Source organism: Stegodyphus dumicola, chromosome 7 (assembly GCF_044657685.1).
Source record: "Stegodyphus dumicola isolate Sdum_Otavi_A_Nest chromosome 7, ASM4465768v1".
Taxonomy (NCBI): Eukaryota; Metazoa; Arthropoda; class Arachnida; order Araneae; family Eresidae; genus Stegodyphus; species Stegodyphus dumicola.
Window position 1 is genome coordinate 143,345,462 of NC_140774.1, and position 18,935 is coordinate 143,364,396.

The following is an 18,935-nucleotide window of genomic DNA, read 5'->3' on the forward strand; positions in this document are numbered from 1 at the left end:
CTTAAGATTCTAAAGCAAATAGGATGCCGAGTCTCTAAAATTGTGTGTGGAATTCAAGCATTTTATTCAAGTTAAATTATTTTAATGATTATTAAATATTTTAAATATTGAAAAAAACTGCTGATATTTCTGAAAATAATGTAGAGGATTTATTGCGAATGTAAACTTGAAAATTATCCTTAAAGCAATTTTTTCATATTTACCGATTTAGAAAATATGGAAAACGTATTTTTAAACATAAGCTTTTATTACACATAACAATAGCTTCTATTTATATAAAGACTATATTACGCTTATTAAAATTCCATGAGATTAAAGAATAAATCAAGTGAAATATTATTGTTTGCAAAATGGTGCTGAATTTTTATATAATTAAATTTTAAGTTATATGAATGAAGTTTGCTAAAAATTGAATTAAATTAGAATTGAAGTTAGCCATAAGCAATTTAATATATTTCTAGAGTTCAAAAAGAATATTTTTATATCATCATTATAGTCTTAGAAAGCAAATTTAAAGTAAATGAATTACTGCCAAATACTTCTAATAACTAGTATAATTACTGTATAGAAGGAGGGTTGATTTACTATATATATAGAGAGGAAAAACTATTGCATCATTCCCTGAAACAGTATCAATTAACATAAAAAGACTTCTTTTTTTAAAAAAAAAGTGTTTTTTCACTGTCTATAAAGTTCAGAACTCGTCAGAGGGACATCGCCCTTCTATAGCTCACTCCTTGAAACAAGAGTTAATACGCTCAGAGAATATGATGCACCAACGTTCAGGAAAGCTGCATTCCTGCAGTCTGTTAAGAAGTACACCTGATCTGAGCATGGAACCGAAATCTGACCACACGGTTTCTCGAAGCAGTTGGAGAAACTCAAGCGCAACAGTCCTTCACAAGAGTGTCAAATCACCAACCTCAGAGGGAACCAGTCGTACCCGATTAACGGACAGTTCTCCTTCTTCAGGGGAGTGCAGCAGTTGCAGCCCTTCGCGACGTACTAGAGCTGTCAGCCCTCATCACAACAGATCGCTTTCCTTCAGAAACATGAAACGCCCAACCCCGCACCAACTTCAGTGTGAAGAGATGGGATATCCTGCTGCCTCTACGAGTTTCAGGCCTAGAGGTTCAACAATGCCATCCGACAGTGCCAGTTATTATCTAGCCCGTCGAAGAATGAGGTAAAGTACATGTCTTTTTATTATTATTTGCTTTTTTAATACATAAATGAAAAATTAGGACATGTTTAATCTTCCGAACAAAATCTTTACCCATTGGATCACAAAATTTGCTGCCTCTCACCTTTTAATTCTGGAATTTTTTGTAAAAGTTCAAATGTTCCTCCATGTTTTACATGAAAATACTCAGAGAAATACCTTACACGGAGCCAATATATTATTCCATAGATGATAATAGAAGTAGAGGGGTTTCCAATATAAAGCAAACATTATGCTTAAACCTTTCATTTTGTTTCTATCAATTACGCTGTAATCTATAAAAAACAGCTAGAACTTTTATGTATATTTATTTTACATATATTCTCAATGTTTTACATGTTCTAAATTTCAGTTATGGTTTGTAACATGTAGTATCGTAGGAAGAGAAACATTAATATCTGTACTGAGTTCCGAAGATGTTATATTTTTGTGGTCCCGCTCGCTAGTGTATCTGTAGACTCAGTTGTAAATTTATTGGCGATACCGAACAGTACGTGTCTAAGGTCATGATAGTGGCTATAGACATTTAATATTCTCAGAAAATATCATCGAGACAAAGCTCTGGAAGAAAAATGTAACATACTAGCAAAGCCAGAAGGATGTTAAAGAGGATTGTTAAGTTAAAGAGGAAATTTACTGCAAAAAAGCTGACTGCTAATTTTATCTTCGCCCACCAAACAGATTGCCAAAGCTTACTGTACGAAGGGAATAGCATAAGCAGAGCATTTATGGTAGTAATGCAATCTCAAAAACACTTGCTTTATAAATAAAGAAACAGAGGCCACAAAGGTCCCAGAAAGATGAAAAGAAGAGCATTGTACAATGAAAGCATGGGATTTTTATGATAATCATCCCTCACACATTTTCGCTTCTCAGAAAACGTTTATTTCGGGAAACACCAGCTGAAGCCTGTGACCCAGACATACGTTTAACACAATCTCCTTTTCTAGCTTCATATCATAGAAATTCCTTGGAGCAGAATCGAATATTTTTACGGAAATATACTTTAACCGCTCTATCCTCAGAAGCTGTTAAATCAGAAGGAAATATAAGTTTTTAGTAATTAGTACTTATTCGCGTTTTTAATCATATTCAAGAATTGTATAGAAATAGCAAATCGAATCAGGCAGTTTCATTGCTGATGGCTTTTTGGTGGCTCATCGAATTTAATGTTTCTAAGTCATGAATATTTAAATTATAGCGAAAAAACTAAAAGTAGTTCACATAAACACGACAAAAGCAATATATATCAGAACATTTAAGCTAAAGTCCTTTAATACGTCATTAAATGAATGTGCAGATGTAAGAATCGACCGAAGCCATTAGAATTTTGGAAATTTCATACATTAGATGTATTGTATATTCAAGAATTATTTCAAGATAAATTTTAAATTTCTTGTGACAATAGTAGTAATATGTTTTCTTATTTTGGTATTCTTCTGTAACAATACAGTACCCAGTGCTTATTTTGTGATTATTTTGTAACAATACACTACCTTAGCGTAGTTATTTAAATATACAAATCATTTTAAGTTACTATTTTTGGACTGCCTGAGCTATATATTTGAAATATGGAAGTAGTACAGGGTGCGGCAGAGGAACTTCCTTATTTGAAACGCGCGCCATCTAGCGACATTTGGGACAGGGTGGGGTGGCGTTCATTGATAAAAGCGGTATCTAACGTTTTATGTAATGTACGTTTAGAACCGATCATGCAGTGGACGAGAAAGTAGCGCGTTGTGGAGTTGTACTTTTCAACGTACTGCATTTTCATCCATATAAATTAGCAGTGGTGCGAAAACTTATTCCAAGCAATTTTCTTTCACGAAAAAATGCATGCGAAGCCGTTCTTCACAATATGCCTCATGATGGCTTTGTGTTCTTTAGCGATGAGGTTCACTTCATCTTTCCGGTTACAGCATGCATTAAGCAAAACATGCGATAATGGAGTGGCACGAATCCCCGAAAATTTCACGAGTAGCCCCTCCATACAGAACGTGTGACTGTTTGGTGTGCATTGTCTAGAATAGGCATCATTGAACCATGATTTTTTGGAGAACATTTCCCTGGACGCCTTATCTCCTTACGAGGCGATCATCAGTGGCCAACGCGCTCGTGTGATTTCGTTTTGTGGGGCTATCTGGAATCTCTAACGTTCAAAGACCCCGGTTCAATTGAAGCTGGTTCGACTGATAATATATTTGATATGTTTGTTTTTTTACTTCTAACTTAACAATAAAGTTAGAAGTAAAAAAAATTAGGAATGATTTATAGACATTTTTTTTAAATTTTAATTTATTAAAGACATCATTATTATTTTTATTAATTAAGATAACAGCTATAACAGGCATTTAAGAACTATTTCACTAACTATTACAGATCAAAGGCCATGTATGACAATAGCAATTTGACTCCGAGTCCCCCCATACATGAGCCTGGTGATGATGAAGAGGATGAGTATTATCTCTTGCGTAGCTTCAGCATTAACTCCAAGGGAGCTATTGTCAACAGGGAAGATTTTATTCGCCAGAGATCCAGAAGTAATAACAGTGTGGCATCAACCAGCTCCAGTATGACAGCTGGAGGAAACAATACCTCCTGCGCTTCCAATGCCTCTTCGTATTCTTCCGGAGGACAAAGTAAAAGTACCAAATCTAGGGTCCAAATACTGGGATCTCCTGAAGTTGGCAAAACTGCACTTATAAACCAATTTATGTCCTCAGAATACATGAATAGCTACGAAACCCAAGGTAAGTGGCTTCAAAATATGCTGTTTAGTTTAATGAAACTTTTGCATTGATTAAAACTTGAACTTTTACATTTGTTGCTGAAAACAATGTAACTCAGATGATCCATGAACCTCTTTAGATAAGGTCAAGGTTATAATGATCAACTCTCTATCAGGCTCAGTTTATGAAACCTAATATTTTTTAACTGGGTCATACTTTAATTATAAGACTTTCAGTTTCACGGGAATAGGGTTGGGATCAGAGATTCTTATTTTATGATGAATATGAATGATATTTAGAGTAATACATATCAGGCGTATCAAGATTTTAAAAGGTGTGGCCGTTCAAATTTTTCATTTAAAAATATTATAAAAGTATTAAAAATTTTAAGATGATCTGAATGTAATTTATTTGCTGTTAACTGTAATTAAAATAAAATTAAGAATTATAAAAATAAATGAGACATGTTTGGTGTTTAGTTACATTATTTTAAAAGGAGTAAACAAAACTTTTTTTATAATATGGAAGAAATGTATTGAGAAGTTTTAGCAAGCAGTGTAATTTTTAACAGTTAAACAGTTTGCACAAACTTAAAATCACTTATCTAAATAACGTCACTTACAGTAAATACGTGATATTTTTCTTTTTGTTGCGAAACTTAAATAAACATCAATAATTCTCTGTTTCTTTGCGACGAACGTTTCATGCTATAAAAAATGAATCTGTAGAATATAAAATTTTTGAAAAATTATCAAAAGTTCTTTCATATCAGATTTGTCAAAAATGATTCAAAATAAGTATAACTGATTGTTGAAAATATCTCAGGATAAGTGTAACTGATTTTTACAGTGCCATCGTTTGAAATCGAAAGCAATTTTCTTCGAAGAACGAGATGAATTGAACTGTTATATACACATAAGTCAGTTGTCAAGGATGTGAAAGAGCTTCGAACTAGACTATATTTTTTTGTGTACGTGTGGAGAAAATTGAAAAGTGTTTCTCGGCAAAGATATAATGCTGTCTTGTTGATAAATGTTCAGTGGTGACAAAAGTAATCTCTTTTTGGTATAGCTTTGAGAAAAGGAAAGATCATTACGATTACTTTTTCTAATGCTATTTCGTCTTTTGGTACACTCATTCGATATCTGAAATAACAGATGAGTGTTTGCAACGTACGATTCTTTTGATTTATGTACGCATTAAAATTTCTTTCAACTTTCTCCATTTCTTCGTATAATCCTAAATCTCATAATAGTCTATAAAACTTAGATGTTTAATTTTTAATAACTCAGAAAGGTTAATTTATTAATGCCTAAAAAATAAAATTGTTAGCAAGAGAGGAAGGAAGTTGGATGGCTACGTAAATTTTAATAATTCGTAATGCTGTTTAGCGATGGTGTCAAATATATGATGCTGTGGATTTTTGCAAATTAGAAGCAACGGTCAGAAGAATTCCACCAGCTTCATAATTCTGAAATTACAACAAATCAACGCAGAAAGGAATGGGTAAGATAATTCTCAAATAAAAACTTTTGGGATTATTGATTTATGCATTTCGAAGTTAGCAATTATTACAGCAATCATTTACAAATTTGCGGTTATTAATATACTGTATTTTCTTTCCTAGTGTTTTAGCGTCAGGCTCTGAAAATTTAAAAAATATTCACGCAAATGCATTCAAAGAACGACCTTCCAGAAACCTTATAATGAAATCATCCACGTAGTAATTTATAGAGATTAGCGTTGCTGACTGCCGTGTTGAAGCGCCCGGGCTCGAATCCAGGCATGTATTTTTGTAAATGTATAGTGTCCGAGCGGCATGGGAGCACTCTAAATATGCGTCGAGCCAAAAGTCCTCTCGAGAGGATGAAGGTAGGGGAATAGGGTGGAAAACCCTCAGACTCTTCTTCCCGGGTTGCTCTCCTTCAAAACTGGGGGCAGAACTGAGCTAAATCGCACTGTCACCTGTAAGGTACTCAAGGTTGTTGCCAACGACAGGCGTAAACTTGCGCTCTTGCCACGAGGAATTTCGCTAGCTTGGGCTGACTATAATGCAAAAGGCAACCCATCACAGGGAAGCAAACACAAAATGACTTTCAGTCTAAAATTCTGCTCAGTTGCGCATTCACTCTCCCTGATTACTTAAACATAATTTGAGGCCTAATAAGTAGCAAAGACAACACTAAGGTGATATTCAAGTTACAGGAAAGAAGAAATGAAGCTGTAAGGTATTATAATATTACTATTGTTGCAAAATGCGCAGCGGCTACGCGGTAAGATGGCTTCCTTGAAAAACAGACGAGCTTAGGGTTGCCACAAAGTAGCAGGAAAAGATAGAGTTGCCATATTTGAAGCAAAATCGCCCGTTTGGTAGTACTGGGTAATAAAATTGACAATATATTATAAACGGAGCTGGAACACTCTAGAATGCGTTCTTAGCGGTTTTCTCGGATTCTCAAACGTAGGTTAAAGCTATATATACATAAACCGTGCCTGTACGGGGAGAACGTAGGCTCTTGAGTACAGAGATTAGCTTGAGAGCGATCGACTGAGTCGGAAGCTGTACTTCAGACCTTTGCCGTGAAGCTGTCTTCATCTATGTAGCCTAAAGTTTGAGTTGTTAATTGTTTCAGTGTGTTTATCGTAGTTGTTTGACGACTGTAAACATGCCTTTGGATCTATCTTTTGTGCCTAGACTGCATCCTTTAGCAGTTAAGTTATTTTGATACTTTTTCTGTTCTGGATTTTCGAACGATAAAATTGGAAAAAAAGGGGAAGAAAGTACGTAAGGATATATGGTGTACGTACTTTCTGTTCTGAAATATACCGATCACAAAGATGTTAATTAAATTTTAATTAAAAAATCGAATTTTAAAATAATTTTAAAAAACTAAATCTTTTAGGAGTACTTTTTGCGTTTATGCAAAACAGTGCGATGCATTACAAAACTATAGTTTTTCAAATTTATTTAAACAGGGTTCTAGTTCTATAGTAGCTTCGGTTCCTCATAACAGACTAAAATATTAATCAAATTTGTAATCTTGAACTGTGTCATATTAAAGAAGTATTACGTAAATTTACTTGACAGTTGACAAATATCCATTTTTGGCTTAAAAAGTATCTCATTCGTATAAGGTATTTCTCCTGCCTTCTTAGCATGCCTTTGTAGTGTAGTGGTCAGCACACTCGGCTAGTATTCGAGAGGCCCATGATCGAGTCCCAGCGAAGGCGTTGCTCATTTTTCATCTCACCGGCTTCGAAATAACCTAATGCCTTTACAGTGGCGTCCAAACTAAAAATGGTGGTGGATGATGATTCTCCGCCACCAGGATTTGGTGATTGGGTCTTCTAAAAACACCAGTCTCCCTTTAAAAAGGGGAGTGTATAAGGTATTTCTGCCACCTTCTTAACGTGCCTTCGTGGTGTAGTGGTTCTGCACGTTAGGCCGGTATTCCAGAGGTCCGTGGTTTGATTTCCGGCGAAGGCGGTTGCTAATTTTTCATCTTGGTTGCTTACAAAAAATACCTTATGTCTCTAGAATACAATCAGGCGATGATATTACACGCTAAAGAGTACACATTATACACACATTAAAGAGTACACATTTATATGAATTACAAATACACGGACACTCTTGTTTTTCATAGAGATTCTTCAGTGCGGTCGCGGACACTTACCTGACAGCGATCTAGCCGATGAGACACTTAGCCGACAGGACATTTAGTCGATAGTGATATTTAGCCAACAGGCGACTTATCCGACAATTGGCTAAATGTACATGTCAACTAAATATCCTGTGAGCTATTTGTCTCGTCGGATGTATGGTTGTCAGCTGAGTATCTCAGACTCTCTTCAGGAGTTCATTTGACAAGCATTTGTAAATGGGACGCATTTGATAAATCACTTCTTGTTTAGAAATGATTGTAACTTCTTTATTTATTAAAGAATGCTTTTAAAATTAATGCTGGTACATACTACAGTGCTTGAAGTTTTGATTTTCATAATTCCTTAGAGTACCTTCGCTGAAAATTTGTTCCTGTCAACTGGCAGCCTGCAAGCTTTTGGAAAACACACTGTAAATTGTTTTTTCCAAATTATCAGATTTTTTGTGTTAATTTAAGTAAATGGTTTCCTTATGCCACGGGGGAAAACCTTAAGAGATCTGGGCAGCACTCGGGCAGTTGATGGCAACATCTACTAATCCATTGATCTTGTTCACGCCCTCAGTAGCAAATATAATGTTCAAAATCTGGAAAAATATTACTATATTTTATGTTTGCAGCAAGAGTAAGCTCATATTTGACAAATCACATGGCTAATCTGATCCATGAGGTGGGTTTCGCTTTCGACTCAGAGAAAGAGTACAGGAGGGACATTGAGCAGGAGATAGTCATTTTACTTGAAATACCTGCTAGATAAAATGGTAGAAAAAATCGCAAAAATACTCAATAATGATCCACAATGTTCGTAAAATATTTTTCGCCTACTGGCCGCATGACTTCGCAATGTTAAGTGGAAAGCAATTCAAGCTAGCAATCAAAAAGTCCGCATTTCGAATACCGGTGAGGGCATAGCTCATTTTTCATGCCTCCTGCTTAAAAAAATTTAACGATACTACAGAGTACCTGCATTTTGCCATGGAAAAAAATTTAAAAATTGATTAGAAAATTTTTTAAAAAATTAAATCTAATAGGCTACTTATTAAACATTCTACAAAATCTCATAGAACAATTTTATAGTCATAATATGGAATTGAAACAAAATAAATTACTGTAAATCTTAATTCGCATGAATTGTGAATAATGTAATAAGTAATGTTAGCTCATCTCTACCAAAATTCTTTCTACTTTGATAAGACGACAGTATGAAAATATTGCTGCATTCATGTTGTCTCTGTATATCTGAGAAGGTGGATAAAATAATTAGATGCTTCTAAAACGTTTATTTTTGAGAAAAATAACATTTGCAAGAAAAATCAAGGATTTTTAAATGTGTTATTAAATAATACATTTCTGAATGTTAGCAGAAACATTTGAGAAAAATTTTACATTTGAGAAAAATCTCATTAAAGGAATACATTATCAAGAATTAATAAATTAACAAAATCATTTAAATATTTAAATCCTTTCAAATATTTCGATTTTTTTTCTTTTTAATGCAGCAATAAGTTATCGCAATTTGCAATAATGTAGTTTTTTGAAAATATCTAATAAGGGAATTAAATATATTTTAAATTACCTGTGCTAAACACCTTTAAAATTCTTAACAATGTCAATAAAATAGTTGCATTTACAATTCAACTCATGCTATATTTCCTTATATAAGAAAACTAAGTTAACCTATCATTATAACCGATTTTTGAAGTGAATATGTAGTTAAATGTTTAACAGAAAGGAATAAAACTTCTATTGTGACATCCAATTCAATATTTTTTTAATCACTAGTGTCAAAATAAATTACTAAATGAGTATATTTATGATGCAAGCATTAAAGTTGTTCAGGCTCAATAGAATGGTTTTATTTTCTCTAACAGGCTACAGTGATTTGTTATGTCGTTATTAATGAGACTCCTGCTTAAGAAACGTAACTTTTACGTTCAAAATGACTTCTGCTATCGGTTTTCGAAAATGCATTCAAGCATAAGAGATTTATCTAAGGGAATTGCTTATTCAAAAAGAATACAGAAAAATTCAACAAAACTGAAAAGAAGGGGAAACTTTAAACAGGACTTCTTAAGAAGATTCTGCAGTTTACAGATTTGGAGAGGAAGGATGACGTTTAAATTAAATGATGCTCATTTACAATAACTATATCGCAACTGGTGACCAAAAGCCTACCCATTTTCAAATATTTATGCACCAATGATAAAACCGCAGTCTTCAGCATTAGGCCTAATGGTTAATTATTTTAGAAAACTTTCTTTGGAATAAAATTACTTATAAAGAAATTCAATACTTCTACTAGGAATATTATTTTCCCCCAAGAATTTTTATTCACATTTCATGGTTGTTATTAGAGTAGAAGCCACTTTATGTGATCGCTGTTAATGTTATCATTCGGATATTATTATAGCACTGCCGAATGTCTCGCCTGTTTATATAAGAAAACATGAAAAAATTCTCAACAATTTAGTTTATGTAACCAAAATATTATAAAACGAACTTTTTAAGCTGAACTAAAGTTCCCGTATAAGGACAAAAAAAAATAAGATTATAAAAATTGCCAAATAGCACTGGAATGTCTCCAAGTAAGGGATTAAATAGTTAAACATTTTAATTTTGATTTTACTACCCCATTTTAAAGTAGTCAAAAAAAGCAACTTTAATTTGACGTAGATTTTGAATAACTCTATCAATAAATTTTAATATCAGTTTTAGGAGTATGACACAAATCCCTTCTTTTTTAACAGCAAAGGCAATTCTGCACAATTATTTCCGTCCTTGAAAACCAGTATTCCCTGAAAAAGTCTGTGCCAAACTTAGATTACTTTTCCCTTATTTTAAATTTTACATTGGAAAGATTTCTGAGATTTTAAAATGATCTCAGAAATTCGATGGAACAGGGTCTAAAGAAACGTAAATGAAAAACACTTTTAACCATGCCAGCCTTTTAATAAAAGATAAAATAGAAGAATTTAAAGAATATAAAACAACGTCTCCTACGAACACAAAATTGCAAGAAATTTAACCCGTGAGTGTATACTGATGAATAAATTCTAGTTGCATCATTGATGACAGAAGAAAATATGGTAATTACGAGTAATTCCATCCACAATAAAAGCTGACGATTATCGAACTATTAACTTAGCCGATATCCAGCAAAGCTTCGCTAATCGTCCCTGAGGAATTCTGATGAATTTGTCAAGTCTCTTTATTTAATAAACTATCAGTTTTCTACCTGCTTCCTTTTTAACCCTTCTAAAAAGGCTTTTGTTGATTTCTGCACTTTTATTAGGCCCCTCAATTTTACCTGAAGCTCTGTTTTGAACGCTATGACGTAATTGTTTCACTTTAAAACTACTTTGTCGGCCATATCCAGTTGTCCATTTCTTCATTTAAAGTGATGATAATTATCTCTACTAGCTGTAAAACAATCGGTGTGTAGCAGCAAATTCTACAGCTATCGAGTAGTGTTTTGTTTTGAATGGTTATTCTAATGTCCCAGATTTTCGCGTTCCATCGCCATCGTACCATATCGTCTTCATTAATGCACACTTTTTTATAATTAAGATCTCATTAACTTTTAAAATAATGCATTGCTTGCTGCTCAGTAAGAAATCCCCAATTTTAATATTTTATCCAAAAAATGCAGCAACAATAGTTAATGTTTATCTTTGTTCATAAAAACAAAAAGTGCGTTATCGAGAATCACTCGGGATTACATCAAGCTAAAGCGCAGATATGATATTATGAGTGTATTCTTAGTTACATTTAATCCGCATATGGCGCTAAATCGCGCTGCTTGGCGACAGTTTCAAGGTCGATGGGATAATACATAAATACGAAGACATCTGTTAGTCCCTTTCTGAAACACATCTAAGCACATCACGTGATAAACCTTGTGTAAATATTGGAGAATTGGTGAATTTTCTGCAAATGGCTGAGATGAAGAATGTCTCTAGATATTAAGATTAAGAGTACAGCATGTATAAAATAATTTTCAAACGCAATGTAAAAAGTTCTTTAATGAAATTCTGTATAAACCAAAATTGTGAATATTTATGTGAAACGCATTATTGAAATGTTCATAAATGAGCTTTTGTATTTGTTAAATTAAAATATCGTGGAAGTAAGTGTTTATGTTTTCTCGTTATATTTATACTAAATAAAACTTTCATTGCAATTTTAAAGCATAAGTTTTCTCATCATTTAATTCTATCACTTCATTAATGTTATGAGAATAGTAGTGGACAACAATGATCACATTAAGCGGTGCCTATGGTACTAGTATCGTGCTTTATTATTTCTTATCACTACATCCAGTATAGGACTTTTATCTGAAGGGTAGATATGCTCCCTATAGCCAAGAGTTAGTGCAAAATAACACACATAATTTAAAATCCCCCTTTTTATTTTATTACTCAAATCATACATAAGACTTATTCCATTAATATCTAATAACTTCGTTGAAACGTTTTTATTTTCAAATAACAGCATAGAAATCAGACTCGTATGAAAATACTAAAACAAAAACTCATAGAAAACTGAAGCTACTATTGCCGTTAACACCTTTAGTGTTAGAGACCTAATGACGCCTCATTATACAGGCTTCTACTTCATTTCTATAAAGCAGTAGCATAGGACAAAGAGTTCAAAATTAATGAACTGGCAGAGCAGGCAATAAAAACATTCCTTGCTCAATAGAGAAATATTGGAATGAAAAACAAATGTTGCTTATAATAAAAACGTGTCTGTAATTTCTCCGCATTCTCATAGTCCTTCGATGCCGAATATGGAAGTTATTCAACCTTGGAAAAGTAACTTCCATATAGAACCAAGTAAATGAAAGCCTTGGTGGTCAGACTAAAAACAACTCCGTTGATAACCATTTCCAGTTGAAACATGTACGAGTTAAAATAGCTTACTTTAAAACAAGGATAGCCTACAGCCATTTTAGTCAAAAATAACACGATAGCTATCAATTTTTCAAACAAGTACGATCACCGTAGCTCACCGAATGTTAATGTCCCTGATGTATTTCAACTAGTGTTCTTAACACTTAACTTCTTTGCTATAGAATATTAACTTTCTTAAAAACGCAATTACCGTATTCTCAGTGCAATATTTTTTCTTCCATGTTATGAAGCCTTGGATATGTTACTAAGAGATGAAGACTTTTGGCCTACTGATAAATGCAAAGTGCAATTTTTTTATTTAAATGCATAATATCATTTGGAAACAATCATATTCGTATACTGCTTAGTTAATAAAGAAACTGCTACGTAGACGATGAAGTTTAATTCCTTGTGAAAGGACTCAGCATGTGGGTCGATCTTGAGGAAAATATCCAATTGCCTTTCTTCATCTATAATTTAACATAACCTTTTAGTTATTTCACAACGAGGTGCTGAGTCGGTGGAAATATCTTTTCTCCCTAACGAGCCTAGTCTCCCATCGCCTGTGCCACTTATGTATTCTTTATCCATTGAAGAAATACATTTTTTATGTCATTTTCCCAATCTTTATTCGTTTTCTTCATTAAAACTAACTTATTGTGCTCCATATAGCGAGTTGCGGTTATTTATATTCTGTAGAATGAAAATATCGGATGATACATTACCAGTTTGGAAACAGCCAAGCTGCCGAGGCACCATAGCACTGACGATTAAGTTTTTTCTCACTTTGAAATATGAGTATTGTTCATGCTAACGTAACTTTTAAACAGCTACAAAATATATTTATTTTAGCTTAAATAATTTTTCAACTATTCGTAACTTAAGTGAAGTTTCTAAGCTAATGTTAAGGGCAAAAACAACTTTCGGTTATTTCTGTTGACTAATTTTACTTGCGAACATTTTTTGCGAATTGGAACGAACTAGTAATCCGCTTTTTTTGCATTTGGAAGAAAATTTATTTTCCGCTTTCATTATTTGCTGAATGGAAACTTCCGCTTTAATCTCGTTGATTCAAATTTCTAATTCAAAAGCATTTTTAGCTTGGAAATGGAAATTTTCTGCGCCTCGATTTATTGGCACAATACATAGATATTTTTTATCTTTTTCTCCCGTGGGAAATTTTCTTCGATTTTGAGGAAAGAAGGTAAATATGAATAGTTCTGCTTTTGAAATGATTTCCAAATTAAGCTCGTTGGACATTTTAATAAATTGGTTTTAACATTTTTGGTTGCGTATGGACGTCTCATTAAAAATTTCGTCATTACATAACGAAAATTTATAGAAACAATACGCAGAGAGCTCTGCGTATTGTTTCTTCTATAACTGATTTTTTGATAAAACAAAAACAGCATACTACTACCAGAAATAAGACGTCTTCACACATGAGAAGACACTGCCATTTTTATGATGTTTAACAAAACCAAAGAGAAGATTGTTTATAAAATCATTAAACATGTATGAGCTTGGCTTTGATAAATGCTCTATAGAAAAGTTATTAAATGGTTACAAAATCTACCTTTGATATGAAACTGTAAAATTACAATTGACTATTTATATAAAACTAAACTCAGTGGCGTAACAGTCCTGATGGGCCAAGGTCTGCAGTGCCCGAAAAAAGGATATAGTTATGAAAAGGATATAGTTTTCAGAAAATCTTTATGTGATGAGAAAATGTTTTCTTATATCTTAGTTAATCGAGCCAAAAACAGACCTATGTTGCTCGGATAGAAGATAAAAAAAATATCTCTTGCAGTTATAGATTTCTTTTAACTCAACCGTATCTTTTAAATCTTTATCGCAATGTGCGTATATTTGTAGAATGACTGGAAGTTAAATGCTGATAAACTTTACTTTTCCTTTTTAAATTAAATAAAAAGTAATCAGAACTATTATGAATGATAAATTTATTTATAATTTCTTAAACATAAGTTCTAAAAAAGCTAAACAAAAAAGTACGTAAATGTACTAATATACTCCAGGAATAATTTAATATACTCCAGGAAGTATATTAAATTTTAGAAGAAGACGCTGTATTTTAAAGTAAACATTTTATTTTAATTTTAGTGAAGTTTAATTTTAAGAGCAAATAAAATATGCATTAATAAAAATTATCAAATTAAAATATAGAACAAAAGACGAAATTTGCATCTCCACATGAATTCGAAACTTTCTAAACTGATATTTGTAAATAGATATTGAAATTTAAACTGTTAGAATAATTAAAGTTGTGCAAAAAGTGTTCATCAATTCGCTTTAATTAGCAGAAAACTTCCTTTTTGCTAACAATATAGGTAAGTCTATAAACTAATTTTATACTAAAGAAAATGAATTTCACAAAAGTTGTATGTCATATGAGCTCCACAAAAACTAATGAGATATTGTAAATAGATTTTCTTTATCATCTTTAAGAAAACTGACTTATCTATTTTCGAGAATGAAGAATAGATTTAATTCCAGAATAGATTTAATTTTCCAGAATAGATTTAATTATTTTATTACAGTAAAATACACATGCCTGTATACGTAAGTCTCATTCCATCTTTCACTCAATGGCACTCATACAATGCTGAAAAAACAGATGATTCACTAATTATTTAATAAAATAAGTACGACTTCTTTATTGGTCAGTACGGCAAATAAAGCAGTGGACTTAGATTGCGAAGGCCTCAAGCAATGGATACTTGAGAACACATCGAGAGAGACAAACCAAAGATATCGTAAAGGTTTTTTTCAGATCAACAAATGTTTAAGTGCTTTTATTCCCAAAAGACGCTAGAGTTCTAACAAAATCGTAGTCTTAAACTCAAACTAGTATCTCTTACTATATCTTTTGAAATTGTTTGAATGACTGGCGAGTTTTCCTCTCACTCCAGAAACTGCTAAGCGCAGTCGTGGTGAAAGCAGAACTTCAAATTTAAAATGAAAGTATCTTACATTATGAGTTTTAACAAGCTGTATTATATGTATTAACAAGATATTCCACGGTCAGATCTCAGATTCCACGGTCAGACGATCTCAGAATTAAACTGAATTAAATTTACATATAAATCTAAGGTTGTTTAACTTCTTTAACATAACAAAGTCATGGGCTGTCTTCTTTCTAAGCGCTTCTGAATCAAAGCACACCAACAGAAATTTTGAATTTTTATGTTGTCAGTTTATTTTAATTTTCTAATAGCTATTTTTTATTTTGGGACAGCTCTTTCCTTTCCTTTCTTATTTTCCACCTAAGTCTCTCTGCCAGATTGAGTTTCAAGATTACATTTCATGTAAATGAGGAAGAAACTAGTATTTAATTTGAAATCTGGGTTACTTCACTAGACGAGCGTAGAACAGCGTGTTCTGGCTTTCGGACACGTTGTTGCTGCTGGTCTAATCCTAATGTTATTCGGCCGTATTGTTACGTGTCTAGTAGTATATGCCGATGATCTTAAATAAGGGCCAACTATGATAATTAATTGTTTACACCTTCGTGTGGTTTATTTTAGTTAGCATTAGATTACTTTAAACTTTTTATCTTGAGTTAAAGCCCAAGTGAAGGCTTATTGTAAACCCTAGAAGAGCCCATACGTTTAATTTATTTTTAGTTGAAATGAAGAGTAAATTAACTCTTCTTTGGACTTCTTACTTTCAGGAACTCAGCAAATAGTCGCTATACAGTTCTTTAGTATCCTAACTCTCAAGAAAATACAATTTAGCTAGATAATACGAACTAAAGGTAAATTTTGTATTCGTTATTTACTTTTATTAGAATTTAACTAATTAACGCACTGTCATGAACACCCTAGAACATTTGTTGTTAAATCTACATTTTTTCGTCATATTCGCAATAATTCTGCTGATTTGCGTCTTGAGATAAAGCGAGAGAAATGAAGAAAAACTGATACTGAAGCGATTAACCACAGTTAAAAGGTAACACTAGATCTCTCTGGAAGAAAATATTTTGTCCTGACACATATTTCAGAGTGAAGCTTTAATTATTCATTCCGGATATGAATTTCTGGGGTATTTATAGGATTCCTTGCCAATGTGGTTTAATTTACATTAGTCAAACAAAAAGAGCCCTAAATTTTCGTGTTAAAGAACATGAGGTATATGTTAGGAAAAAGGAAACACAGAAATACGCTGTTGCTCAACTTTGTCGGAATGAAAATCTAACTTTTCATTTTTTCTGCTTCCAAAATTATTCAAAAAACATCCTCCATTGGTGAATTAGATTTTTTAGAACGTTTCAAATTTAAAAAAAAAACATTTCTGGTTTAGTTAATAACCCCAGTTGCAATCCCTCAGCCTTTAAAGATATTTTGTTTTAGTTTTTCTTGTTTCATCAATAGATGGCGGCAGTAGCTTAACCTCTGTCCAACTTTTCTTATCTTATCTCTATCCTTATCTTATCTTTCTTCACCCTTTATTTGGTTGATTTGCATTTAAGCAGCTGAAGAAGGTAGTTAAAAAAACTATCGAAACTAGTACTGCAAAAATTTTTAAAAAATTTACGCTGATTCTTAATGTTGGACTTAGTTTTTGATTGTTATTCGGCGTGACATTTAAACTAAATTATCACCGTAGTTTTAAAAATTCTCTGTGAATTAAATGAAGCTTCATAACTTCATATAGCAACACAGATTAATAATTCTCAACAAATCGTATAAAGTTCTCCTATACCTTATCTGTCTCCTTCCACGTACCTTTATTGCTGTATGTATCGTCTTCACCTTCACCCTTCCTCTCCTTCTCATCCTTTCTTTCCTTTCCCAGGATATATCAGATTATTTCTTCATTATATGGCCAGAGTGTGATAGAAATAGCATTGTATATATTCGTCCAAGCCAACATCTCTTCACTAATACTAACCTTCTTCGGACTTATGACAAATAGATTGTTATTTCAATACATATTTTGCATCTCATGGGCCCAAATTTCGGATTTAAACTTAGACCTTTAAAAATGCCATTGTTTTGATATTACTGTTAAGTGGGGTCGGTTACGAAAGATTATACCATAAAAAATTAGGAAAAGAGTTTGTAAAAGTATGAGTGCAATGGACCAAAATTTGGCTGTACTTCCTCACACTTACCTATTTGCGAAAAGCCCCTGCTTGAGAAGGAACTATAATTTCCGGATGTGAGGTTGGTGGCGAGTTGAGATTTGAAGTAGTGTTTAGTTGTTGATCTGTTGACTGTAGCCTTGATCAGGAAGTACACATGGTTGGTAAATAAAAAGAGTGTTAACTGCCACATTGTTTTGTAAGGTCTTGTTTTCTGCTGCTTTTGGACTGTAACCGTGAAATATAGAAATTAACTAATAAAGTATTTTAAATTTTTATTTCATAATCTAACGTCTCAATTAGCGGTCATTCAAGACTAAACGAAAGAAAATATGCAAAAGTACCAAGAACAAGAAAAAGCAATCACTGTTGGGAAACGTTGGTGAAGGACACGGCGGCCGCCAGTGCAAAAATCTGGCGTCAAAACCTGGCGTCTAAGTATGGTGTATTTAATTACGGCAAAGCACACTAGGGCTATCTGCCTAAGGGGAGGGATGCCTTTCGTGGAGGACTTTCTAAGGGAAACTGGCTCGTATACACGTTACACATGGGGAAAACCACGAAAACACCCATGCAGCCAGCCCGTTCGCGGGATTCGAACCTCGGACCGAACTACCAGTGTTCAGCGACTTTACCGCTCGGCCGCTGGTGGGCCGTCTAAGTATGGATCAAGGATTATGTTACACCTGGAACTATGTATGCCCATACAATTTTCTCATAATATCTTTGATTTGTTTCGGGTTCGCAAGCCGAATGTAGTGTTTGATAAGGAATTCTTGCAACCAACTATACTGTATCTCATTGGAGACTCTTCTATGGAATAATAAATTTACAAATGGCTGCATGCTACAATAAACAATAAATACAGAATTTAATGCTCACAACTTAATGCATGCTATGAGATATAAAATATCTTTGTTTCCATATTTTACTCGCGTATTTTCTTTCTTTTTTTAGCTAATTTTATCGCTAAAAAATCCAGAAGGAACAATTATACGAATAATTTAATTTCTGACGTATGTAGTGACAGTAAGACTAAAACAAATGAAAGGTATTCATGAATAAACTATCGGTAACTCAAGCAATATTATTTATTAAAAAAATATACATTTTAATGAACATACATACTAACATTAACATTGCACTATCGAATAAGATGTTTTCACTTCTACTTACCTGTATCTTGAATCTCGTCCACTCTTATAGTTGTCCACTACTAATCCCTAAATCCCTATCCTATGTCATCTGCTATAATAATGCAAGTCTTTGCCTCTTCTCTATCATTGCTGTTGTCATTGTCTTCATCATCGTTCAGTCTTTTTC

At 33.0% G+C, this 18,935-nt stretch overlaps 1 protein-coding gene across 1 annotated transcript in view; it reads left to right on the forward strand.

The window, feature by feature from the left end:
- Positions 1-767: 767 nt before the first annotated feature.
- The window catches only part of LOC118189622 (uncharacterized), a 152,226-nt gene continuing 134,058 nt past the window's right edge, over positions 768-18,935 (forward strand). Inside the window, exons 1-2 of the mRNA XM_085821437.1 lie at positions 768-1,186; positions 3,602-3,972. Coding sequence (XP_085677563.1) covers positions 768-1,186; positions 3,602-3,972 — 790 coding nt within the window. The remainder of the gene's footprint in view (positions 1,187-3,601; positions 3,973-18,935) is intronic.